The sequence below is a fragment of the Leucopleurus acutus genome (assembly GCF_964270905.1).
Source record: "Leucopleurus acutus genome assembly, chromosome: 15".
Classification (NCBI taxonomy): Eukaryota; Metazoa; Chordata; class Mammalia; order Artiodactyla; family Delphinidae; genus Leucopleurus; species Leucopleurus acutus.
In genome coordinates, this window is record NC_139157.1 from 298355 (window position 1) to 325195 (window position 26841).

Consider the following 26841-nt stretch of genomic DNA (forward strand, 5'->3'; position numbering starts at 1 on the left):
TGGTATGTAAGGGAGATTAGGTCATTTCCTGAGTTAGTTTTCCTGGTGTTGACCTGAAACAAACAGACAGCCAGATATTTCTCCAGCAAATATGGGTTTATTCTCAGGATCGGGAGAAAATCACAACTTGGAGGTCTGCAACCACAGCAAGGCACATGAGCATCCCCATGAGTCAAGGGAAGGAAACACCTCTGCAGAAAGGAAGAGGACCCTGGACGGGCTATAGCAAACAGTACACAACTTTTTATTGGCTGAGTCCTTGAGTCCTGGCTCAGTCCTTTCCTGAGGCCAGGAAATGAGAGTCTTTCTTCTCACTGTGGGGCTCCGCAATTGCGGTAACGCATGAGAGCTCTCCGTTCTGGTCTCCCCGTCCTATTTAATTGAGGTTTCTGCTTATTAATTTTTACAACACTAACCCCCAACTCTTAGCCCTTGGCCCAATCCCTAAACCCAAACCTAACTCCTAACCCTTAACTCTAGGCCCTAACCCCTAAGCTTATCCCTTCCCCACCATCCTAAACCCTCTCCCTAACTGCACCCTTCACGCCACCCTCCGTCCCTTTCCTGGACCAACTGGGCCAGTGACATTTCTGAATCTTTCAGCATCTCCACCCTGCCTCCCCCCGCCACCCTACAGCCCCGCCTCCAGGCCTCAGGAGGCGACTGGGGTCATCCGCCCCTAGGTGAGCGGATATGTGCTCCCAGACCCAGAGCGTTCAACAGCGTCTGCAGGACGTGCCCAGGCCGTCAGGAAGTCAGAGAGCCCGCGCTCCGCTGCACTTAGCTCACCTAAACGCCCTCCAAGACCTCCACGTGACCCCCGGGGACTCAAGCGGCTTCGCGCCCCTGCCCCAGCAACCAATCGTAAGTCAGGGACAACGAAGCCGGCCCACGCCAGGCCTCCCCATGGCCCCGCCCCCTCTCCACTGCCGTCCAATTGCTTCTGGCCGGCCGTCCTCCGCGCTTCCGCGGCGACTTCCGCTGTCGGCGGCGGGGCGGCAGTTCGAGGGGCCTAATTCCTGCGCCTATGGCATCCGGGAGCGTCGGGCTGGCTGAGCTGGGTTTTGTGGAGGCGGCGCCGGCGTGGCGGCTGCGCAGCGAGCAGTTCCCCAGTAAGGTGGGCGGCCGGCCGGCGTGGCTCGGTGCAGCCGGGCTGCCGGGGCCCGCGGGGCTGGCCTGCGCGCTGTGCGGCCGCCCACTGGCCTTCCTGCTGCAGCTGTACGCACCGCTTCCGGGCCGCGCCGACGCCTTCCACCGCGGTCTCTTCCTTTTCTGCTGCCGAACGCCACCGTGCTGCGCCGGCCTACGCGGTGAGGGGCCCGGGGCCCGGGTAGCGCGTGCGCGGTGAGCGGCCTGCGGCCCCGGTCGCGCGTGCGCTGCCTTGCTCGCGGTCAGGGCCCAGGGACCGTGCAGCCTCCTCTGCGACCCCGCCGCGGGCCTCTCCCCTGTACCCCGCGAGCGTTTCCGGGGGTGGGGGTGAGTTACAAGGGCTCGCGCCTTCTTCGACCCCAGCTTTTTGTTAATCAGTCGGTAGTAGGTGTTCAGATAATAGAACCTGTAATTTTTCGGAAACCTGGGTTCCAACACGTTGCTCATATGTATGTAGTCTGACTTAATGTTACTTTTGTTACTAATTTGAACAAGCTCAAAGAGCCTACTTAGTTGTATGGACTTTAAAAAGTTTCTCGTTTTCACTCTTATTTTTTCTTCCTTTCCAGCAAATAAGCTTTTTGAAAGCAAAAACTTTCTATTTTTCTTTTTAAAAAATGACTGTCTTTTCAGTCCTGTGTGGAGTGAAGGCTCAAATATTTGAATTGCTATGTTGTTTTATTTAAAACATGTGTAACGTTTCTCCTTCTCTCTCCTTAGTTTTTAGAAATCAGTTGCCTAGGAGAAATGACTTCTATGCCTATGAGCCACCTTCTGAGGATCCCCCGCTGGAGACAGGAGAATCCGTGTGCCTCCAGCTCGAGTCCGGTGCTCATCTCTGCAGAGTTTGTGGCTGTTTAGGCCCCAAAACATGCTCCCGATGTCACAAGGCACATTACTGCAGCAAGGAGCATCAGACTCTGGACTGGAGATTGGGACATAAGCAGGCTTGTACACAAGAAGGTCAGTCAATTCTGTTTTTATTTCTAAATCTCAGCTCAGTTTCATAGTGTCTGTCAGGCCAAATCTTTCATTTTGAGGATAAACATTACCATTACAAAAGGTGTAATACTTTTCAAAGCTTTGGTTAACCAGTGACATAAACACCTTTATGAAGAAGGAACTGTGAGGTCTTGCCCACTCACGTCCCAGCCTAGCTTTAGCATAGTCATTTAATTTATGAGCCATAATCTAAAATGCTGGAGCTACATATGTTAATTACTAGGGAAAACTGTTATGACGTGGAATACACTTCAGATATAGGAAATTATTTGACCTTCCAAACTAAATGATTACTAATGATGCTAGTTACCTTACTTTGTTTCAGGTGATTTGGACAGTACAGTTCCAGACCACAGCTTCCTTTTTCCAGAATTTGAAATTGTAATAGAAACAGAAGATGAGATTATGCCTGAAGTTGTGGGAAAAGATGATGAATCAGAGATTATAGGTAGCATGGGTAAGGAATCAGTTTCAAAACTCATTCATTAAATATACACTACTATGTATAAAATAGATAACTAATGAGAACCTACTGTATAGCATAGGGAACTCCACTCAGTGCTCTGTGCTGAACTAAATAGGAAGGAAATCTATAAAAGGGGATATATGTATAAGAAAAAAAAGGAAAAAGGTGGGGGAAAGAATAGTGAATCTAGTTGAAGCAGAGAGAAAGTAGAGGGTCAAGTGTCACCACATTCCAGCCTCAAGGGACATGTTGTCACCCATTTCAGGGGACACTGACGGCCTGCCATGGAGACCTAGGGATTAGAGAACCAGTTTGGAGACACCCGTCTTAGATCATTGCTAAGACAAAAAACGTTTTTCTTTTTAACTAACATATGAGAAGATTCAGTGCCAGATGTTTAAAAGCACCTAGGGAGAGGGATGCTATGTTTGTTGGTGGGTAGTAGTGTTAGAGAGTGTGCTTTGGGGAAGAATTCACTGATGAAGGAGTCTGATAGAAAATTTCCAATAACAGGTGAGAGAGAACTCCCTGTATTGAGTGTCCAGTGAAATGAAACCATGCTGTATCTAAACTGGACAGTGCATGCCATTGATCCACACTGTCTCTGCTCCCTCAGACATGGGGCCAATAAAGTAATAAGCAATAGAAATGTAAAAAAAAAAAAAGAATAAAAAAACTCTTTCATTAAGTGATTAAATATAATGCTTGAAAGGAAGGGCTCAAGATGCCAAGAAGAGAAGCACTGATAGGAAAAGGCAACTCACTTGGGAGGCTGCAACCTATACTTTTCAAATATTGCCTCATTTGAAGATATCCTTTCTGTACTTCCCTCCTTGGCATATACAGGAACGTTCTGGTTCCTGTAAACATGTCAGAGGAAGTATCCAGGTGGTCAGTTGGGTGGGGCTGCACAGGATGCTGGAAACTTGGAAAGTTTATCTGGCTCCAGGATTTGTTTCTCTGATTGAGATGGTGGACATGAGAGTGCCTAGCAGTGTTTGGTGGGCAGCAGGGGGCCCTTTAATCTGGCAAGTTTCAGATACTTGATTTCATCAGTTACCTCAAGGTTATCATACTCTGGCGCAGTGCCTGTGCTGAGACTAGCCGTAGCCAAAACTGATCCAACACTTACTCTGTACCACGGGCCTTTTGTGCATGATCTTACTAAAGTCTTGACATCAGAACAATATGTTAGAAACTCTGCCCCATTTTGCAGTGAGGAATTTGAGGTTCTGGGTATAACTTGCTTGGTCGTATAACTGACTAAAGTTGTTAAGTTCTAGAACTGAAGTTTGAGCTCACGTCTTACTCCAAAACTTGAGCCAAAATGTAGATTTCAGAATCTAAATTAAATTTTGGATTAGAATGTCAGCTTACTGGCTTACAGTTCACATTCAGGGTATGAGAAATATCTTCTGAGTTACAAAGACTCGATCCTGTTGGGGATGGCGGTGTTTCAGGTAGCTGAGATTCCAGAGGTGAGTGTGAAGGAGTGAGCTGGTAGGGTTAGGGCATGTGATGACTGAATGAGTGTAAGGGAAAGGAGAGATGAAACATGAAGAGATTGGAAGTAAGAGTCCAGATGGGTGAAGGACACTAGTGATAAGCAGGGCTCATATTTTTTGGGTGCCCTTTTGTGTGCTGGGCACAGCAGTCCTCAGACTGGGACTTGGGGTCTGTTCTTTTAATTTGGAGTTTTAAAGAGAAGCTCTTACTAGGAGCCGGCATAGTAATAATGCTTCATGGAGTACCTGCAAAGTCAGATGGTCTTAAAGCACAAACATTAATGAATTAAAATAGGAAAGCCTGTAGAAACATCTGGCCTTCACTGTCTGATTTAACACTAAGTTGGTTGTTTAAAACTGGCTTCCCTCAGCATGTGTTTATTGTCCAGACATGGAGATTATTCCTGTTGCATAATAGTTATGTTGATAATTTTTTAGGTGAAACACCTGAGGAAGAACTGGATTCCATGGCAAAACATGAATCTAGGGAAGATAGAATTTTCCAGAAGTTTAAAACCAAAATATCCTCTGAACCAGAACAGGTAAAATAGAATTCATTTACAGCTCCTTCTGTTCTTTTCAGGTGGTGGTTTAGGGGTATAAACCCTGAGTAGGGAATTCCCTGGCAGTCCAGTGGTTAGGACTCTGCACTTCCATCGCTGGGGGCCCAGGTTTGATCCCTGGTTGGGGAACTAAGAAACCAACCTGCAACATTAGCACAAAGACCACTGTGGTTTTGTGAAAAGAATAATGGGTTTTGCTGTTATGAAGAATTCTGGCTTCTTGAATTACATATTGACCTTCTGATGTAATTGTATCTACGGTGTGGGGGAAAAAAAAAGAGTGGTTTTGAGGATTAAGGTAGATTGTAGACTCAGTAAGTATTCAGCAAATGCTTCCCTTTGCCTCTTTGTTTCCATTAACTTTATTCCCCTTAACTTCCCTTACCATAAACATAAATCACTAAAGAAGACAGCTAAATTCCCATAAGCCAGTCGCTGAGCAAATAAACATCCAGGGGCTTATAGGAAGAGTAGGTCTAGGTCCTAAATACTGAGAAGGTAGTTTTTAGAAACGCATATGCTTTGAACAAGAAATATTGAGGAAGGTCACTCATTTGTTATATAAGCTGTTATAACAAAATTTACTTCTGTTTTATTTAAACACTGTGGCTCACTTGGTATTTGTTCCTTTAAAAATTGTTAACTAAGTTTCCTTATATCTGTGTGAAGGTAAGCACAGACCCTGGGCTGCATGTTAGATTGACAACCTGGTGATGGGGAAATAGGATTATTGTTAGTCTCTTCACAAAATAGTCATAGGATTCAGATTCTAACCATATTGACATCTAAGAAAAATAATTTGGATATCCTGAATCAGATAAGCTGAAACAGTCCCTTTGATCAGGGGCCCCAAACCCTGGGCCAAGGACCGGTACCGTGAAGCTTCAGCTGCCACTCCCCATCGCTCGCATTCACGCCAGAACCACCCCCTTCCCCCTCCCTGTCCGTGCAAAAATTGTCTTTCACGAGACAAAACCAGTCCCTGGTGCCAAAAAGGTTGGGCACCGCTGCCTTTGATGACGCTGAGAACGGTCTTAATTGTGCCCAGTGGAGGGGCGCAGGGGGACAGACAGTAAAGTGGTTTTCAGATGAGCGTTTCATCAATCGTAAGAGTATGTACAAAGCTTCTGTAGATGATCCTCAGATCACATGAGATGTTGGTGATTTAAACTGATCCTTATTGATTTTAGATTCTCAGATACGGCAGAGGGATTGCCCCCATCTGGATCTCTGGTGAAAATATCCCTCAAGAAAAGGATATTCCAGATTGCCCCTGTGGTGCCAAGAGAATATTTGAATTCCAGGTATGACCTTAAATAAGTACTATTTTAGTATGTAATTACCCTGATTTATAATTTTAAGCATTAAAAAACTTTGCCAAAGTAACATATGTGTATGGGTCCCTATGGTGTTATGGAAGGTTCCCTATAATGAAAATCAGTAGTTTCCTACCCCACCTTAGGGCTTGTTACAAGGAGGGAATTGTCTTTTACTGGTTATCTGGTAGTTATTTCTATCTTTAAATAGCATGCTTTTTCTGAGATTTATCAGTTTACTAGTTTTTTAGACATCTGTTGACTGACTTCTGCAGTAGTGAGGATTTAAATGTAGTCACTCACACCATCTAGACCATCGCCCACTTCCCAGTGTGGTTAGGGTCAATATTATTTTAGTGCCTCTATTGTTACCTTTATAATTTAAAATAATATACCTTTTTTACAATATTTGACTCTCTCCTTTGTGAGAGTGTTTCAGAACGCTTACTCTGTTTAGTCTTGGTTTGTAGATTTGTTAGGAGAACAAATTAATGTAATCATTAAGGTAACCCCCCCCCCCCCCCACAAGAAGTTGTTAGCATCAAAATCCGTTTGGGTTGGGCGGAAATGCTCCTGAATTGTGGATTCACTAACCTTATAAAGTGATATTTGTTTCTTAGGATAAAAAAAGGATTTTTGTGGACTGATCCAAAACTAATTGGTTCTTACTGCCAGAGCTCTGACTGACGCCCAAGATGAGCTGACGGTGGTTGTATAAAGCAATTTGATAACAGTAGTGGCAGTGCTGGCTCTTACTCTTTCCCATGAGACCACTGACTCCTAAGACCCATTTCTAGTCTATACAAATACATCAATAGATTTCCTTTTTGTATTCTACTAGGTTAGTGTTTCTTCAGAGTCATAGTAACAGCATCTGCTATTCAGGTTGTAAATAACCCAAAATAAGAGTTGCCCAAAGAGAAGCCTCATCCCTATTTTGTGGCATATTATTAATAAAAAAATAATTAGGTTAACAGCCAGGTCAAATAGATCAGCTGATCTTATTATACTTAGGAACTTCTTTCTTAAACGAAAAAGAAAGACACCAAATAGAGAGGGACTTTAAAGAAACATAGAGTTGCAAAGTATTTTTAGATTGTTAAGTATGTTAACACCATTAATGTCTTTAATCTTGCTGTGGAGTGTGGAGATGGAGAGACCAGGATCCCCAGGAAGGTCTGGTCTGTTGAAAGCAGACTGTGCTCATCACCGCCAAGGAGCGCTCTGACTGTGCCATCCTTTTCCCAGGTCATGCCTCATCTGCTCAACTACCTGAAGGCCGACAGACTGGGCAGGAGTGTCGACTGGGGCGTCCTGGCCGTCTTCACCTGTGCTGAAAGCTGTGGCCTGGGCACTGGCTACACAGAGGAATTTGTTTGGAAGCAAGATATAACAGATACTGCCTAAAGACAACTGTGTGAAGCCTCAAAATATTCATCATCTCTTAGACCTTCCAATTCCATTTCTAGGACTTTATCCTAAGGAAGTAATTATACCAGAGATACACAAAGATGTTGTTTTAGGTGTTGTGTATCTGTCCAGCAGGAGGCTACACAGTCTTAATGATACAGACTTATATGCACATCAAGTAAGATAAAGATGCCAAGGTACCATTGTAGATGGTATTCATAGTATGCTATTTTTGTAAAAATATTTATACACATGTATATACACCAAAAATATCTGGAATGAAATGCACTAGGTGTGAACTGGTTAACTAAACAGTGGGACTAAGTGACATGATCTTTTTACTTATATGTATATTTCTTTCTATAATAAAAATGGGTTATGTGCCTAATTAAGTCAAACCATCACTCAAGAGCATTTCTCCCCTAAAATTTGCAAAGTTAAAACAAGGAGAAAAATATTTGGGTAAAACCCCAAGAGACTTCCTGAGTTCAAAGAGAAGCTCTACTTCAAAACTGACTTTGGTCAGCCAGTGGCACTGCTTATAGACCAGAGGCTGAAAGGTCTTCTCTCTCCATCTCCCCATCTCACAGCACTGTCCACATGGCAAGTAAACCCAAATAAGGACAGGGAATCAGCCACGGGGATTTCCCTGGGTCAGCCTGAGGGAAGGCTCTGAGGTAGCTTTCAAGTGAGGGATATTGTTTCCGATGCCTCTGTTTACACAAGCGGTTCCTGAATCAATGCCACCAACCACGCTAAGCCTCCTTCCAGCCCCAGGTGATTTACACTTGTGATAATTCCCAATTCTCTTGGTGCTGGGCAGGCTTCACTGCTGCGAAGGCAAACTTGGAGACATTGCTGTTGATCACTGCGTGAAGACCAGCAGCTAGTTCTGGTAACATCCCTGCTAACCCTGAAATGCACTGCCACCATAAACACATCTTTTTGGAGGTAATATCACTTGCTAATATCACTGACTTGGCTATTTCACTATAGTTTTTTATCAGGAAATCCTGGCCTTTTAGTCCATATCACGTGTGTGTGGATATGTGTGTAATTTATATAAAGATACATAAAATACTGGACTAGTGGGGCCTTCATAGCCCAAACTATAAATCAGAAGTTTGCCCCAGTAGGACAGCATCCTGACTGCGAAGGACTTCTTAAGCAAATTGTTTAGGGTCTGTCTATTTGGAGAGATCCCCAGATTATGTAGACATTCTTGCAGGCATGTTGGTAACCCACCAAGCTATCCTTTAGGTGTGTATCCCTGCCAAGGTCTGGAGATGACAGCAAGTTCACCGGGCATTTCCATTTGGAGACAGACTTCCAGCACTGACTTGGCAACCATGTCCAAAAAAAGCAACTAGTTGAAAATAACTAAAACAAAAATAAGAAAATTTAGATAAATAAAAAAAGCAACTCAGTTGCCTCTAGATATGTCAAGACATTTAAAAACCTTCATGCCAACCATGAAATGACCGACACATCTCACCCAGCAGCTGCTCCTGCGGACGACATCAATCACTACTGCCAACCCATGCATGCTGTCCCCCAAACCTCTGCTTGGCCCAGATACTGCCTGACCAGGCAGCTCACCCTACCGTAGAGAGCAGTGCAGTCACCTGTCCCTTTTTGATACACTGAATGCTGGTCTCATCATCCTTTGACAATTCAGAGATCACAGCAAAGAAAAAATGTTTCAGTGCTTTTGATATTCATATTAGTGGTAGTGTTCTGTTATTCTAACTAACTCATCATCCCACGTGTCTTTAAAAATTAAGGGTTCTCAGCGTAAAATACGTAATATAGAACTGATCAAATAAAAACCCTGTAGTCTGAATCTGGATTGGATATATTAGTACGAACTCATGAGGTATTTTATCTTGAAAACTTTTAAAGGGAAAGAAGCAAGAACTTATCCTGCTATGTGAAAGAAGTATATAACTATATAAAAAAGTATTCTAACAAATCATGAAAAAAATAATTAGAATTTTATCTTTTGCAACCCACTAATGAATTAGTGGATCAATCAGAAGACGCCAATCAGACATTAAATCCCTAACAAACACTACTTACAGTCTTTACAAAGGGATCAAGCCTTTAGATGCAGTCACCAACCGGTAGGAAATGCAGAGAACAGAGGGACATGCTGGCTGCACCATCCTGAGTTTGCAAATAGCAAGACAGACTGTAAGAAACTACTAGCCAAACAGCCTATAAATTTCCTTAAATGAGATGGCAGGGGAACTTAAGGAATAAAGCAGACATAAAAACATCAATTTATTAAAATGGAAGACTAACCTATATTGGTGTTTAGGTAATTACTGTAAAAGGATAATGGTTATTTGGGTGGGTGGTGTTGCTGGACTGGTGCATAAGGAGTAACAAGAATTCAGTAAAGTGACTGGAAATAAATCTATCAGCAATAATTTTAAAGTCTTATGAAAAATGCCATTAATAATGAACTAAAATACTTAGGAATTAACTTTTATGTAATGTAAAGCCCTATATGAAAAAAATTATGAAACTTTACTGAAGAACCTAAAGGAAGACTCACACGTGGGGAAACAATTCTTTCTTGAATAGAAGGAGATTATACTGGACTGATGTCTTTCCGATTCATCCATACATTACTGACATCACTGATGACTGGAAAATGCAAGAAAAGGGTACCTCATACACCATGTTCTCTCTGGACTGTAACCTGGTATGGATCTATCAAAACCTAGAATGTATAAATGCTCTTAATACAGTGACTCCTCTTCTAGGCATGTTACTACAGAAATACCTGTACTTATCCACAAATACACATAAAAGGATGTTCCCTGCAGCACCTGTTTATAATAGTAAAACACTACAGGTAACATAAATGACCATAATTACGGAAATGGTTAAATATATAAACTTGTGTAACCATCAGATTACATCATGTGGCACCATCAGATTCCATTTCATGGCAGTATGTTTGTCATGGAAAAATGTGTATGATATAGTGACTAAAAAAAGGAAGCTATAGGGGCTTCCCTGGTGGCGCAGTGGTTGGGGGTCTGCCTGCTGATGCAGGGGACACGGGTTCGTGCCCCGGTCCAGGAAGATGCCACATGCCGCGGAGCGGCTGGGCCCGTGAGCCATATCCGCTGAGCCTGCACGTCCGGAGCCTGTGCTCCGCAACGGGAGAGGCCACAACAGGGAGAGGCCCGAGTACCGCAAAAAAAAAAAAAAAAAAAAAGGAAGCTATAAAATCAAACATATGCTTTACTATTTTTTCAATATGATAACAAAAGCACCCCCAAAAGAAAAAAACCTGAACAGAAGAGGGCTGGGGAGGTACCCACCAATCTGGTAGTTAACCTAGGGAAACAGACAGAAGGGAGAGGAAGGAAGAAACTTTCTGGTTTCAGAAAAAATATTTTTACAATTAAAAAGAAAAACACACGCCCGAACAATGAACCCCAAGAACTTACACGTGCTCACCTGATATTCATGAGAAAAACACACCTCACCAGTCAGTGGACGACCCCAGCTCTAACACTGAAGGCCTTTGGCTTAGAGCCCGTGTTTGCCACTTAACGGGCTCTGTAACCTTGGGCAGACCCTCAGCTGGGGCCTACCTTACCCTACTTGTGAAAGAGGAACAAAACCTAACTGCAGCTTTTGTGAGAAGGCAACATATCTGGGAAACGGGAGGTGCTCAACGTACGGGACGTAATAAACATGTTTTGTGAGCAACTTAAAATTTTCAGACAATTCTTCCATTTTCACTGCAACATACAATGAAATGTTGATTGAAACAAACAGCAAGCAAGCAAGCAAGCACACTGAAATGGTTTCAGGCATTATTTCTAAAATACGACTTTTTAAACAGTATGATCACATGAGTCTTACAAAGTTTCATTTATAACATCAATCTAACACTTTTATAAACAGCATTTATTGTACAGAGTACTCTGAAGGAAGAAAAATATGTACAGCCATTTGTTTTCATTAATACATTTCTATTCTGTCCTGCAATACTGGAAAGGCGGAATGTGGCACAAAAATAACCCTCAGGAGTTACAAATTAGAAAACAACACTTTTTAAAAAAGATTTTTACTTTTCTGGTAGAAATATAAAAACTGCGGTTTATGGGGAAGAAATTAAACAAAATAAAGTCCAATCGATTGTTGAGGTGGCTTTAACACTTAAAGTTTTGTCCCTTAAACCAACTTGTCAACAGCAGTAAGTGTTTAAAAGCTAAATATAAATAAACGGGCAGCGCTGCCCAAATAGCAGCACAGTTCGAGCAACTTACAGTAACACTTCGGTGATCTCTGTGCAGAAATAATGCCCCCTTCCTGGCATCCCTACGGGGTACACATGCAGGGGAGCTTCACCTCGTGCTGCAACCTACAACCAGACATCCATCCTCTCATCACATGGGGCCGTCCACAACACCACTAAATGTACCAGAACTGATTTGTTTTAAAAAAAACAAGTGGGTGGGGGAGGCAGGAGTACATGACAGCCATTACGTTGTCTTCCTGAAACCCTTTAGAATAGGGTAGATGTTCTCAAAGGCTTCATAAATTTCTGCTCTGACTTTAGCACCTATGAAGACAAGTTGGAGTAGAGAAGAGTGTGAAACGGCATTTCTTAACATAAAACCACAAGCACAATTCTCTCCACACCTAGTAAGACAGATGCATTAAAACATTAATGATGGACCCTTGTCATAATCCTATTTTTGTTTTTAAGGTGGTATTTTTTTAAGTTGGCTTCTTAAAAAAATTACAAAAGCAGCGCCCCAGGTGACTCCAGCCTCCTTCCCCAGTCTGCCCATGTGACTGGTGTTGGGCTCTGGACTGTGTCAGAACCCAGCAGGGCAGCAGTCAGAGTGGCTGAATCTTATTCTCCCAATCGCTGCCTTCAAACAAGCTCTTTTGAATCTGCCTTTGTTGTCGCAAAATGATAATGGTGATGAACCCCAAAGCTTTAGACAATGGTACCCAACTTAAAACGCCATCTGTTATGCTGTAATGCCCACCTCCCCCTTCCCCACCAAGGTCATGCTTCAGCTGAAGAACCAGCAGGGCTGTGCTCTGACTTCCCTCGGCTCACTCCCTCTGGTGGGTGTGTTTCCCATCAGAGTGTTGGGGTCAGGGGAAGACAAAAAAGGGGCAAAGCTTCTTTACAAGTCACTAGTCAACTGTCCCGACACTGTGATATTACTTCTTAGCACTGAGAAAATGCCATTCTTCACACTTTCCAAACTTCGAACACTACTTCCTGTTGCAACTTACCTGTTAATACAACTTTTCCAGAAACAAAAATAAGGAGAACAATTCTCGGTTTGATCATTCTGTAGATTAAACCAGGAAATAACTCTGGCTCATAACTAGAAGGAAAATGGCAAAAACAGTTTAGAAATTAACAGCTGCTCATGCCTTTAGAAAAAATGGGGACCTGAACAAGGGAAAGTACTGAGTAAGCAGCACACTAATGAGGAGGTGAAGCCCAACTCCTGAGGAGCGCCACAGGAGAGAGGGCTCAAGTGAGGCCAACTTGTAACTGGCACTTGAAGACCAACTAACTCTATTTCTAACGAATCTGGATTTCCTGACATAAGAACAAGAGCTTTATAAATATGTTCTATAGTCTCTGACCTTTATCAAGTTTCATTCTGGACAAGTTTACACCGACTTACAAGAGCCCAATAATCATTCATTTATAAGATCTGACAGTCACAGTTTACCTTCTAATCATTCACATCTCATCTCCTTAAACTGAAATATCTCTAGCTGTTAACTTTGTTCAGGCAATTTAACCAAAGTGATAGAAAAGATACTAGTTGGAGACTGAATCTTTCCCTGACTATGTTGTCTAACTAAATGCACTATTGGTATGTTTTATTCTAATCCTAGTAATCTCATTTTCTTAGTTAGAGAGATTGAAAACAGTTAGGATGTGTGACTCTGTTTAACCTAGTGGAAAATTCAAGATAGGCTTCTCTGAGGAAGAGATGCTAGGGTGGATATGTGAAATGCCAGTGGGACTTTCCTAAGTGAAAAGTGATATAAGAGTGTGCCAGGTACAAAAGTGGGATGTGCAAGGGCCCTGGTGCAATAAGGGCATGATAAGCCTTGGGGGTGCTACGAGCAGAGAGGCTGGAGAGGTGGGTAGGGACCACCTGCCTTGTAAGTCTTCATCAGGAAGTAGCAGGGAAAATAAATGTTGACTAGCACAAAAGATTCAAACAACTGGGGAAAAAACTGATACAAGAGGTTGTGGACTTTGTTCATGTATTTAAAATGTATTTAGTGAGCAATAAAATGATAAAACATACAGAAGGGGAATCAATTTCATCCCAGTAAAGGGGACTTTTGGGTGTCGTTAAGTGAAATGACAGGGAAGTAGGAGGCTGGTGAGAATAATAGGTGTTACCAAAGACATCAGGAAGACACTTCAACATTAAATATACCTATAAGTATATCATTTGTTCTTACATACTAATTAGTTTGCACATGTTTTATCATGAACAATGTTTAAATAGATTATAAATTACTTGTTGCCAAAAGCAATCACAATCCATTTCAGACTCACCTACTGAACTGTTGGTGGGTAAGCACAAGGCCTTCTAACCTTATAGGGAACTTCACATCGCAGCTCCCCACCATATTCTGAATCTTGAAGTCCAAGAACTTAGCTGGAAAACCCAACTTCTGTACAACCCTGGCATATTTTCTTGCTGCTAGTCTGGACTGTTCTTCACTAGGGAAAGAAAAAGTGAAATATTCATACTCAAAGACAGCTAAAATAATTATTTAGATGAAAAACTTATAAAAAGTCCAAATTAGGAAAGATATTTTATAAAGTGTAAACTGGTCACCCCTTCCAATAAAGAAAAGCTCAACAGACATTAACAGTTTTATGTACAAAGTATTCCTGTGTCCTTGACAGAAAACTTAGGCCTACCAAAATGAATCCCTCTTCAATTCACCAAATTACTGATAGCCCTAGATTTTTAAAAAAAAAAAAGTTATTTATTTATTTGGCTATGCCGGGTCTTAGTTGCAGCACACGGGATCTTCATTGTGGCACACGGGATCTTCAGTTGCAGCATGTGGAATCTTTAGTTGTGGCATGCAAACTCTTAGTTGCCACGTATGGGACTTAATTCCCTGACCAGGGAGCGAACCCAGGCCGCCTGCATTGGGAGCACAGAGTCTTAAGCCACTGGGCTACCAGAGAAGTCCCAACAGCCCTAGATTTTATACGTGTGAAACATAATATCATCGTCACCATTATCATCAGTATTATTGTACTTTAGCTCACAAATTTCTACTGAGATGAAAACTAACAAGCTTCATTTGGATAGGAAAATAATGATGAGACTTATACTCAAAGAATGCATACGCTAATTCCTCTTTTACGCCAAGTCTTTCTTTATCCATTCCTAGAAGTCATCTCTTGGACAAAACTATGACTTAGCAGAGCAGGGCTCATGTGACAAAAGCATAATGATAGCAGTATCATCGTCGACAAAAGGTTCTCAAGTGCAGGGTCATGAATGACAAAAATGAGGCATGCATACATGCTGAATTGTATGGAAATAAGGTGATAGCATACACCCTAAACTAATGCCTGGTTTTAAGAAAATGAAGTTACTACTGTCTAAAAGTGATGAGAATCAACTATTTTAATAAGAAAGCAACAATAACATTTTATTAAAGTATTAGCCTAACACCTAGAAACCATGACACAGCCATTTCTTTCATAACATACAGACCAGGACAATGAACTCCTTTAAACCCACCTCTTGGCTCCTGTGCACACCATCTTCCCAGAACTGAATATCAGTGCCGTGGTCCGGGGCTCTCTTATTCTCATGATTACAGCAGCAAACCGCTAAAACAGCCAGAGACAATAGTTAATGATGTCATGCCAGACTGCTGACTTCTGTCAGGAGAACTAGACAATGAGAAAGAACACCCCAAATAGTAAGAAGGACCTGGTACTTAGTTATCAAGATATCTGTCATGTGTTTCCATACAGGGCTCCCTTACATCACCATGTGCCACGCGTCTTTTGCATATGGAGCAAGCAAGCACACAAGTTGTGACTCTAAGGCGGCTGGACCAAGATCTCTGTGTTCTGTCATACACATCCCAACACCTGAAGACAAGGAATATTTGCAAAAATATCTTTCTTTAACTATAAATTTTGTTTTATTAATTTTTTTAGACAAATCTACTGCTAAACCTTTTCCACCTCCAGAAGGAATTAATAAATCAGATTACAAGCATATCAACGCATAGTGACGTTACCTCCCGTTTCCAATACTTTAGAAACTGAATTGGTGGATTGGCATTTATATAAATGTAATGGCCTCAGTGACTAGGTTACATGATACAAAGCAAAAAATTAGTTTCAAAATAACTGAAATTTTAATATCTGCTATCTAATTACACATGAAAAAATTCGTATTATTTCTAATCAAGATCACTCTTTGACAAATTAGATTGCTTTCACAATTTTAGTTTAAAAACTACTATATGTCTTCTCTCTGATTTTACCACCATGTAAAAATGCTAGCATTATATTCTAGTTTATTCAAGTCCCAGGAAATGCCTAATTATTTTGCATTTCCTAAATTCCCTCTACTGGTTTTATTGCTTGGATAACTAATATCATTTCATTAGAAAAAATTATGTAAAATCATGTATTCAACTTAATAAAATTATGACAAAAGATTCTTATAATGCTACATTCATATGGACTTTCCATATGCATTAGGCTGTTTTTTTTTTTAAATAAATTTATTTATTTAGTTTTGGCTGCGTTGGGTCTTCATTGCTGTGCACGGGCCTTCTCTAGTTGTGGCGAGCGGGGGCTACTGTTCGTTGTGGTGCGCGGGCTTCTCATTGCGGTGGCTTCTCTTGTTGCAGAGCATGGGCTCTAGGCATGCGGGCCTCAGTAGTTGTGGCTCACGGGCTCTAGAGCGCAGGCTCAGTAGCTGTGGTGCACGGGCTTAGTTGCTCCGCGGCATGTGGGATCTTCCCAGAGCAGGGATCGAACCCATGTCCCCTGCACTGGCAGGGGGATGCTTAACCACTGTGCCACCAGGGAAGCCCTAGGCTGTTATCTTAAAATCAGAAAATTTGTAGGTATTTTTCCCTTAATCTTTTTATTATAAAAAAATCCGCAGTTATACAAAGGTAGAAAATATAATAAACTTCTTGTACTTATTATCCAACTTTAACAATTATTAACTTTTGGCTAATCTTGTTTCATCCATATGTCCCTTTCCCAATTCTCCAACTGGACTATTCTGAAGTAAATTCCAGGTAGTATGGCATTCGATTCTATATAGTTTTCAAAACATAAATGGGATCATACTATATATTTTGCTCTGTAACTTCACATGATCCCCTCACAATGAATATGTCAAACTTCATCCTGTGGACTGCTGTATTCCTGGAGTCTCTATATATTTTGCTCTGTAACTTCACATGATCCCCTCACAATGGATACGTCAGACTTCATCCTGTGGACTGCTGTATTCCTGGAGTCTCTATATATTTTGCTCTGTAATTTCACATGATCCCCTCACAATGGGTATGTCAGACTGCATCCTGTGGACTGCTGTATTCCTGGAGTCTCTATATATTTTGCTCTGTAACTTCACGTGATCCCCTCACAATGGATGTGTCAAACTTCATCCTGTGGACTGCTGTATTCCTGGAGTCTCCTACTTGGCAGCTAGTCAATAAAAATGCTGCATATTTTGCTTTAAATCCTTGTTTTGCTGGTGTCAACAAACTTAAACACAACATATTCTTTTTGATCTAGAGACCTTTGGAAGAAAATTCTGTATTATTATAGTCTGAAATACATTAAAATTGTTCTGACCTTGGGATTATATTCAGCATTCCGGGCACGAAGTGCAATGGTCTTCAGGTCAAGTTTACAACCAAGATTCACTGTGGATACAATATTTCTGTAAGAAATTAGAAAAGAAAACATGATTATTTACTGTTAGTGTTAGATGATTACTTAGAAATTGTATTCTTTCATTAGAACTAATTTAATGAAATTTAATGAGATTAAATTAGTTTAATTTAAACTATCTTAATTTTTTTAATTAAAATTTTTAAAAATTGCTGACATTTATTAAGTGTTTAAACAAGTACCAAACACCATGCCAACATTTTACAAAGATAATCTCACTTAATACTTACAATGCACTATGAAGTAATAACTATTTAGTACTGCCATTTTCAGATGAAGAAGCTGAGGCTTAAGTGGGGGTAACTTGCTCTGTATACACATGGTTCCTAAGTGAGGTATGACTTTCTCACTTCTCTCAAAATAAGTATCTTTTGGAAGAACAAAAGTTCAATTATCTTTGACAAAGGAAGAAAACCAGCTTTTTCCTCTGATTAACCCTCAGTAAGTCAAGAAAAACAAACATCACCATCTATTATCTGGGTCCAATGAACACTTTTCATTTTTTAATATTCTTATATAATTTTATAAATAACTTCTAAATGAGTTGTAACATCACTCTCTTGTGAATACTGATCCCAGATTGCAAATACATCTCCAACTGTTCCAGCTCATGGCTGCTTCTGGGTCTTTCTTTGGCACTGTCAAAATGCAATACCTTTGAAAACTTGATAGCTCATAATTAGGTTGAAAAGAGGTTGGGTGTCTTCTTTAATACACAATTGTAATGCCAGTTAGGTTGATCAACTCAATGTTCTCATTTCTACATCACCTATTTCCTTCCAATCAATTTTACATACACAAGTTCACAGAACTTTCTTATAATCTATTTAATTTGTGTAGAATTGGTAGTAACATCCCTACTTCCTTTTCTGATTTTAGTAATTTGAGTCTTCCCTTTTTTTGTTAGTCTAACTAAACGTTTGTCGATTTTTTTCAAAGAACCAACCTTTTGTTTCATTGATTTTCTCTACTGTTTTTCTTTTCTCTATTTCATTTATCTCTGCCCTAATCTTTACTATTTCCTTCCTTCTGCTAGCTTTGGGGTTAGTTTGTTCTTTTTTCAGTTGTAACATTAAGTTATTGATTTGAAATATTTTTGTTTGTTTTTTGGCTGTGTTGGGTCTTCGTTTCTGTGTGTGGGATTTCTCTTGTTGAGGCGAGCGGGGGCCACTCTTCATCGCGGTGCGCGGGCCTCTCACTGTCGCGGCCTCTCTCGTTGTGCAGCACAAGCTCCAGACGCGCAGGCTCAGTAATTGTGGCTCACGGGCCTAGCTGCTCCGCGGCATGTGGGATCTTCCCAGAGCAGGGCTCGAACCCGTGTCCCCTGCATTGGCAGGCAGATTCTCAACCACTGTGCCACCAGGGAAGCCCTCTTGTTTTTTAATGTGATCATTTGTAGGTATAAATTTCACCCACAGCACCACATTTGCTGCATCCCGTATGTTTTAGTATGTTGTATTTTTGTTTTCATTTGTCTCTAAGTATTTTCTAACTGTCCCTATGATCTTCAATCCATTGGCTGTTTAAAAGTGTGTTATTTGGACTTTCCTGGTGGCGCAGCAATTAAGAGTCCACCTGCCAAGGCAGGGGACACGGGTTCGAGCCCTGGTTCAGGAAGATCCCACATGCCATGGAGCAGCTAAGCCCATGCACCACAACTACTGAGCCTGCACTCTAGAGCCCACGAGCCACAACTACTGAGCCCGTGCACCACAATGAAGAGTAGCCCCCGCTCGCCGCAACTAGAGAAAGCGTGCGCATGCAGTGACGAACACCCAACGCAGCCAAAAATAAAAATAAATAAATAAGTTCGTAACAAAAATAAGAAAATACAAGTATGTTATTTAATTTCTACAATCTTGTGAATTTTCTGGGACGCTTTGTGGAATACCAGAAATATTACGGTGTTGGCAAGAAACAAACACCCCATCTGAACTAGGTAGAATTTACGATTTAAACCAAAGGTGCAAACTTAAATACACACAGGAGCCAGCTAAGTGTTAAAGACAATAGGGTATGGTGTTTATAGAGGTGAACTAACAAGTGCTTATCTTTCTAAAATCATTAAGATTAAAATTATTTTGTTTTTAAAATTGTTTCAGATCAAACAAACACCCACGCAAGATTTAGGCCACTGGATAAGAGTCAGGATCCATGGTTAAACATTACTTAGTTCTAAAAATGATCAGGAATGACTTACAAGAAAACTGGGTAACATAGTTGTTACAAATATCCCCTGATATGGCCATAAACTTCCTAAAGGCAAAAGCTATATACTTCTCGGCGACAGATATTTAAGAATATTTGTTTTTCAGGAAAGAGAAATTTTCCCTACCCGTCCCCTACCCCCCAGTTCTGTTACATACAGGACCTAATTCAATTAGATAGAAAAATACATTTAGGACAAGAACAGCCATCCTCAGCTTGTGGGAAGGGCACAGTTCTTCAAAAATTTACATGCAGCCCTTACAATGACCAATGAAGGAAAACAAGGACCACTATGAACTATAATGATTCTGTGACTAAGTAATTAATCTTCCCAAAAACTAAAAATATCACACGGGAAGGAGACTACATAAAGCTTCATTTGGTAAATCAGCTACAGCGAAATGTCTACAACAACAATAATGCAATCTAAATTGAACTTCATTGGCCCAAACATATAAGCACAGCTACTAAATTTCTGAAGATGTTATGAGAGCCTTTTACTGGGGGCACTGACTCACTAAGACAGCTTCCCCTTTTCTTTTTAAAGCGAGTTTTGATGCATGATCGCCATTAGTGCCACACAAATAACTCAATCCATCTGAGAACAAAGAACAGCAGCACAGTTCCAGGGGACCCCTCCAGGGCAGGGAAAGGACGTACAACAAGTACTCACTGCAGCTGCGGCACAATCCCAGAGCTCTCCGAGGCTGGCGTGGCAGGGGTAATGGGGGTCATGGGAGTCATGGGGGAGGGATACAGGGGAGTGGTGCCCGGCAAGGGTGCGGTCGTAAGAGTCTGTGAGTGGAAAAGCTGTGGTGTCTGGCCCGAGGCCCCCTGGGTCGCCTGCTGGGAGGTCGACTGCTGAACGGCTGCCACTGCCGCCTGCTGCTGCTGCTGCTGCTGCTGCTGCTGCTGCTGCTGTTGCTGCTGCTGTTGCTGCTGCTGCCTTTGCTGTTCTTCCAAAATAGACAGACTGTTGGTGCTCTGAATAGGCTGTGGAGTCAGTCCTGTGCCATACGGCATCATTGGACTAAAGATAGGGATTCCAGGAGTCATGGCCCCCTGTGGGAAGTTAGGAGAACAATGGGTTAGGCTGGCTGGTGTTTGTGTCTGTAGGACTTGGCTGGTAGAACAGCAGATGAGATTTGCAAAGACAGGCACCTTCCGAGTACAAAGGGGGTTATATAGCAGTAATGGGGAGGAACTTGCTGTTCTTACACACATCACTTTCTTCTTCAGCATAACACAGTAGGTAAGAGCTTAGGATGTGGAAGCAGACCTGGGTGTGAAATCCAACTCTGCTACTTACAACACGTGAGAATTTAAGGAAGCTCCTTAACCCTTCAGGCTCTAGAGGATAACAATGCTTTAAGACTTAGAAAAAATCGAGAACTTCTACTCTTTGAAAGATACCATTAAGAAAATTAAAACTTGGGACTTCCCTGGTGGTCCAGTGGTTAAGAGTTAAGAACCTGGCTTGCAATACAGGGGACGCCGGTTCGATCCCTGGTCAGGGAACTAAGATCCCACAGGCTGCGGGGCAACTAAGCCCATGTGCCACAACTGGAGAGCCCGAGTGCCGCAACTACAGAGCCCATGCGCTCTGGATCCTGTGCACCACAATTAGAGAGAAGTCCGTGCGCCACAACTAGAGAGAAGCCCACATGCCGCAACGAAAGATCCCATGTGGCACAACTAAGACCCTACGCAGACAAAAAAATAAAATAAATAAATATTTTTTTAAAAAAAAGAAAATTAAAAATTAAGCCACAGACTACGAGAAAACATCTACCATACATATATCTGAGAAAGAACTCATATCCAGACTACATAAAGAACAATCAAAATTCAATAAAAGATGAAAAAACAGACCAATAAAGAATGGGCAAAAGATGTGAAGGACATTTTACAAATGAAGATCTATAAATAGCTAATAAGCACTTGACAAGATGTTCAAGATCATAAGTCAGAGGAAAATGCTTGTACTTCTAGAACGGCTGAAGTAAAAACCCAAGGGCCGGTGAGCACGTGGAGCAAATAGAACTCTCACGTGTTGCTGGCAGAGCCTCAGAACATGCTTTCTTATAGAGTTAAACATGCACGTACACAATGACCCAGCAATCCCACTCCTGAGTACTCACCCAAGAGAAACAAAAACATAGCAGACACGGAGAAATGTACACAAACGCAAAGCACCTTTATTCACAATGGCCCCAACCTGGAAACAACCCTAATGTCAGCAACTGGAAAATGGACAAACTGTCGGACACCCATACAACAGAGTGCTACTTGGTGATAAAAAGGAACTTGCTGATACACAAAGACAGACACAAATAAAAGCATATACTGGTATGGTGCCATTTGCATGATATTCTAGAGTAGGCAAAACTATCTCTAACTCTGGAAAGCAGATCATTAGTTGCCTGGAGCTAGGGGAATGACTGCAAAGGGGCAGGAAGGGACTTTTAGGGTGATTGAAATGTTCTATAACCTTCACAGGTGCATACACTTATCAAAACACATACTTAAAATGGGTGTTTTTTGACTTCCTGGTGGCACAGTGGATAAGAATCCACCTGCCAATGCAGGGGAAACGGGTTCGATCCCTGGTCTGGGAAGATCCTACACACTGCAGAGTAGCAAAGCCCAGGCGCCACAACTACTGAACCTGAGCTCTAGGGCCCGCGTGCCACAACTACTGAAGCCCACACACCTAGAGCCCGTGCTCTGCAACAAGAGAAGCCACCGCAAGAAGCCCGTGCACCACAACGAAGAGTAGCCCCCGCTCGCCGCAACTAGAGAAAGCCTGCTCGCAGCAACGAAGACCCAATGCAGCCAAAAATAAATAAAATTAAACCTTAAAAATAATAGAGTGTTTTTATTTAAGTATGTAAACTACACTTCAACAGAAATTATTTAAAAATTTAAAAGTAGCTACGTTATTTGGAACCTTAAACATAAAAATGAAAAGAAAACTAGAAAATAATTTGGTTAGAGTTATCTCCAAAATCAAACACCCTATAATCACTCAGACCACTTTCATAAGTGCTTATCAAAAGATTAAGTTTTACAAATACACATTTTAGCTTCCAAACAAACTCCCCAAATCAAACACTATCATGTTTATTCAAAGCCTAATAGAACTTCTCAATGAAATAAAGGAGGCTTAAAAAATATAAATCCATTTTCAACAACAGATGGTTAAATTCCCTTGCTTCCCTTTTACACTGTCTCTAACAATGCAGATTCTGACCTACGTGTACCCTCCCTCCAGTTGTATTACCTGAGGGGAGGCCAGGCCCTGGGCATAAGGTGGGAGGCTGTTGTTCTGATCCATGAGGTTCACTTTCTTCTTGGCAAATCAAAAACCTTTGGACTGGGAATCACCTCAGCATTCAGTCTTTTCCTAGAGCATCCCCAGCACACTCTTAGCGACTTCCTCAACTCTCTGGGTTATCTTCATGCACACCAAGAAACAGTGATGCTGCTTTGAAAAAAGTTTGAAGTTTAATGTAAGAATACAGGTAAGCTATACAGTCTTATAAACCAGTTTCATGGTTAAACAAAAAACAAACAAACAAAGAATGAAAAAAACCAACGAAACTATTTTGGAATATATTTCTTTTTACCTTACAAAGCTGAAATCTTATTCCTTCCACATTTCCTGTGACTGCATGCAAAATTGCCAACAGAACAAAAATTGTTTTTTTATGTGTTTAATTTATAGTCTTATAATGTTAAAAATTAAAGTACATAATCAGCATTAAAAACTTTTGGGGAAAAACACCCAGGGAAAACAAATTCCTAAGGAACCTGTCATATCTGAGTAGAAATATTTATTATGCATTGTATACACAGCGCTATTAGGCTAAATTCAAGTTTTAAAATATTCCATTCAGCATTCTATCCTCTACAATGTCTTGGGCATTAAGTTTAATAAATTTTGAATTGGATCCAATACACTTTAGTGTGCTCATTTATTGAGCAACTACTTTAAATAAAACACTGTGATAGACGCCGTACAGACACAAAAATAAACATCATGTTTTTATATATGTAATAACTTTAATTCTTCAGAACACATAAATACAAACTATGCCTGTATCTGGCTTTCCTTAAATCATGTCTTTACTGGCTACACGTTTGAAATTTCTTTTAGTCAAAAGAACCGAGTGACTGATGAACTACCTTTTATTGTTTAGTTCAGATGGACTCCTACCGTGCTCAGGATTGCTGTGAGAACTGACCGATTCAAACAGGACTGATTAACACCTCAAGAACAGCATCTAATTATCACACAGTAAGCACAGGATAAATGTTAGCTATTATTATTAGATTTCAGTTTAAACATTACCATCTAATAAGATATTCTCACACAGAACTTACAGATCTTAAAGTTACAAGTTATATGTCAAAGACACACGTGTAACTCAAGCATGTACTGGTACAAAATAAGCACTCAGAAAGAATCTGATAATGACTTTGAAAGGACAAAGGACCCCAAAGACTATATATCCTACATATTCATCAATGGAAAACAGACCAAAAAAAAGAGAAAACTCTGCTTCAGAAAACATCAGACATATAAGAAAATTATGCTCTTTCAGACATTGTTATCCTCTTACAACAACAGAAGTGCTGCAAATATAAAAATGAAGAGGCATTTGATCCCTGGCATCAAAGAGTTCAATTTGAAGGATTTGTAAATAATCACTGCAAAACTTAAGTGCTATAATAGCAGATATGCACTATGCTAAGCCCCTTGAGTGAAGAAATCAGCAATATATGTCTTTGTAATCTCTGTACTTAGTACAGGGCCTGGCATATAGTATGTGATCATGAATGAATGCATACATGCTACACAAAAGAAGACAATATAACTGCCAAGTGTTTTGAAGAGTATGTTCATAAAGCAGGGACCATATGACTTGGGTCTAGCAAGGTGAGAAGGAATTTATATTCAGCATTTCAAGCAGAAGAAAGATGAAGCAGAAAGAGACAAACACTGAAAGAGCACGCAGTATGCAAGCAACAAATTTAGCATGACTGCATGGAACATTCCTGCAGGGGATGAGACAGCAAATATAAGTGAGGTCACATTATCAGGATTCTAAGTCATTATTACATAAGCAATATGAGCAGTGACAAGATTCTGAAGTGCACCATGAGTAGATCTACTTTGGCAAGAGTGTGGATGAATTCCAATAGATAAAACTGGAGGCTGGAAGTTCGGTTTAAGACTCACTGCTGTGGTTCAGGCAAGAGTTAATGAGGGCAGGATTTAAACCACTCATTAATATGACTACAGATTATCCAGAAACTGGTGGCTCCAGACCCCTTTTTACAAACTAAGTCTAGAGAACAAATCGGTGGAACTAGGTTGAGGCCTCATGTAACCATTTTCAGAGCTCATCTCTCACTCCCAGTGATGGAACTGACCATCTTTCCTCCCCTGTGTCATTAAAACCGCACAACTATTACCGCACTACTGTATCCTCACAAAAGAGAGTTGTTTGCAGAATCTCCTCATTTTTTGGTCAAATTCGATATTTTTTGGAAATAATCACTGATAAGGGAAAAGACTCAATTAATTCTGCATAGCCTTCTAGTGACTGCATATGTAAATCAAGCATAATCTTTTCAGAGACGTCTACCTGGAGTTTTAAACGAGAAAATCACACAGTCCAGGGCCTAGGGAGGGAGACCTCGTAAGGAAAGTGGTGTGTGTTTGTATCTTAACGCTCTAGCGTGCCTGAACTCTCCGGCCTCTGACAAAACGTTAAAAAGTCTCAAGCGCAACTTTATTATAAAACCACCACTGCTGGTAGCAAAACAGGTGGGCACAGGCCAGGGTGAATCTCCCTTTGAATATCGAGAGGAATTAACGGATGGCAGGACATAAAGACTCCGCGTCTTGGATGCGCGGGACTGTCCTGTCTCAGGCCCCTCCCAGCACCCTGCACCACACGCTCGTACTATGGGAAGCCGCTTTCGAACTACGGCAGAGGAAGGCACTCGGTGGGATAGGCAGCCGGTACAGGCCGAAGCTGCGGCAGCACGAGCGGGAGGAACAGCCCCCGCGCGGTGTCCCCGTCCATTCCGCGCCTCCTCCCACCATCACCCCAGGGCCCCGCTGCAGCGGTCACCTCTACACGAAACCTCAGAGAAAAGCTCAAAGGGCTGTTACCTGGAGTCACTGCAGAGACAACTAACAGTCGGCGAAAACGACGTTAAGCCGCAAACGGCCCAGGCGCCCGCTACGGCGACGGTTCCCGACCCTACAGAACTCCTGGCGCGCGTTGTTAACGTCACTTCCGCCAGTTCCGCCCTCGGCTTCGGCCGGCAGCCCACCGTGCAGCGCGGGCCAAGGGAAGTGTGGGTGTTGCGTCACTTCCTGTGATTTGCTGGGTATTCGGCTTAAGGGAAACAAGGGGCGGGGCGGAGCTCTTCTGCCTTCCGGCGAGGCCACCCCGTCAGAGTATTTTACGATTGGTTGTTGCTGGATGTAGTAGGCAAGACTGATTTTTAAATGTTGACTGTTTAAACCGACTAGCGATGTGACATTTAGCAAGTTACCAGACCTCTCCGCCTCAGTTTCTTCGTCTGTAGGATGGAGTAATAATAGCACGTGTCCTCTAAGGACTGTGAGATGGATTAAGGAAATGCATGAACAGTGCCTGGCACATGGTAAGCATGTTAGCTATTCTCAAACATGTAGAATGATAAAACAAACAAACAAAAAACACACCTGGTTTACAAATTCGATTATATTTTAATTCTGCTGCTACCATCTTATGCAGTATTTTCACATTGGTCACAAAGAGACTATAGGTAGTTGGACCCCAGAGTACCTCTCCTATGGCTCATTTAGGCATAATTACATGTTGTAATGCTTTCCTTTGTACTTCATATAATCAATGAGGTTGTGAGCTCCTTAAGGATAGGAAATGTTTTACAGAACTTTTCTATCCAGGCCAGTACCTGAATAAGTACAATACTTCTCTGTCCATAACCATCAAAGAAAATCCTTTGTTTAAGTATGGGGAAAGTTTTAATTAAAAAAGTACTTTTCAAAAATCTTCTCTGCTTCCAGAATTGCATGTATATATCAGACAGTCCATTCTATATTAGCCAGCTGCTTGTCTGCTTTTTTACATAACATTTTTAAATTGTAAAATATAATATTCATATACAGAAGTACATAAACCCATGTACAGATTAACAGACGGTA

The 26841-nt window shown here is 41.5% G+C and overlaps 2 protein-coding genes across 3 annotated transcripts; one reads left to right on the forward strand and one right to left on the reverse strand.

Moving 5' to 3' along the window:
• The first annotated feature begins 995 nt into the window (after positions 1-995).
• PDCD2 (programmed cell death 2) lies at positions 996-7844 on the forward strand. 2 transcript variants are annotated; one of them, XM_082855375.1, is made up of 6 exons: positions 996-1310; positions 1870-2112; positions 2477-2608; positions 4561-4664; positions 5876-5989; positions 7250-7844. In XM_082855375.1, the coding sequence occupies exons 1-6, from the start codon at positions 1028-1030 to the stop codon at positions 7406-7408; spliced, it is 1035 nt and encodes a 344-aa protein (XP_082711501.1). In that variant the 5' UTR covers positions 996-1027; the 3' UTR covers positions 7409-7844. The 2 variants fall into 2 exon arrangements, with proteins under 2 accessions (XP_082711501.1, XP_082711502.1); XM_082855376.1 differs by lacking the exon at positions 2477-2608.
• Positions 7845-11345: 3501 nt separating this feature from the next.
• On the reverse strand, positions 11346-25909 carry TBP (TATA-box binding protein). The gene is made up of 8 exons (XM_082855249.1): positions 25798-25909; positions 22894-23094; positions 20284-20672; positions 17304-17391; positions 15208-15299; positions 13995-14162; positions 12695-12789; positions 11346-12002 (listed from the first exon to the last, which is right to left on the reverse strand). Exons 2-8 carry the CDS (start codon positions 22945-22947, stop codon positions 11923-11925), a joined length of 966 nt encoding a protein of 321 aa, XP_082711375.1. The 5' UTR covers positions 22948-23094; positions 25798-25909; the 3' UTR covers positions 11346-11922.
• Positions 25910-26841: the final 932 nt, after the last annotated feature.

Excerpts from the sequence above, each read along its gene's own strand:
- TBP (XM_082855249.1), bottom strand. The coding sequence starts at position 22,947 with ATGGATCAGAACAACAGCCTCCCACCTTATGCCCAGGGCCTGGCCTCC. Across the intron at positions 15,300-17,303 it reads ATGCTGAATATAATCCCAAG|CGGTTTGCTGCTGTAATCAT; the intron begins GTCAGAACAATT and ends TGGCTGTTTTAG. Across the intron at positions 12,790-13,994 it reads ACCCACCAACAGTTCAGTAG|TTATGAGCCAGAGTTATTTC; the intron begins GTGAGTCTGAAA and ends TTTTCCTTCTAG.
- PDCD2 (XM_082855375.1), top strand. The coding sequence starts at position 1,028 with ATGGCATCCGGGAGCGTCGGGCTGGCTGAGCTGGGTTTTGTGGAGGCG. Across the intron at positions 2,113-2,476 it reads GCAGGCTTGTACACAAGAAG|GTGATTTGGACAGTACAGTT; the intron begins GTCAGTCAATTC and ends ACTTTGTTTCAG. Across the intron at positions 2,609-4,560 it reads AGAGATTATAGGTAGCATGG|GTGAAACACCTGAGGAAGAA; the intron begins GTAAGGAATCAG and ends ATAATTTTTTAG.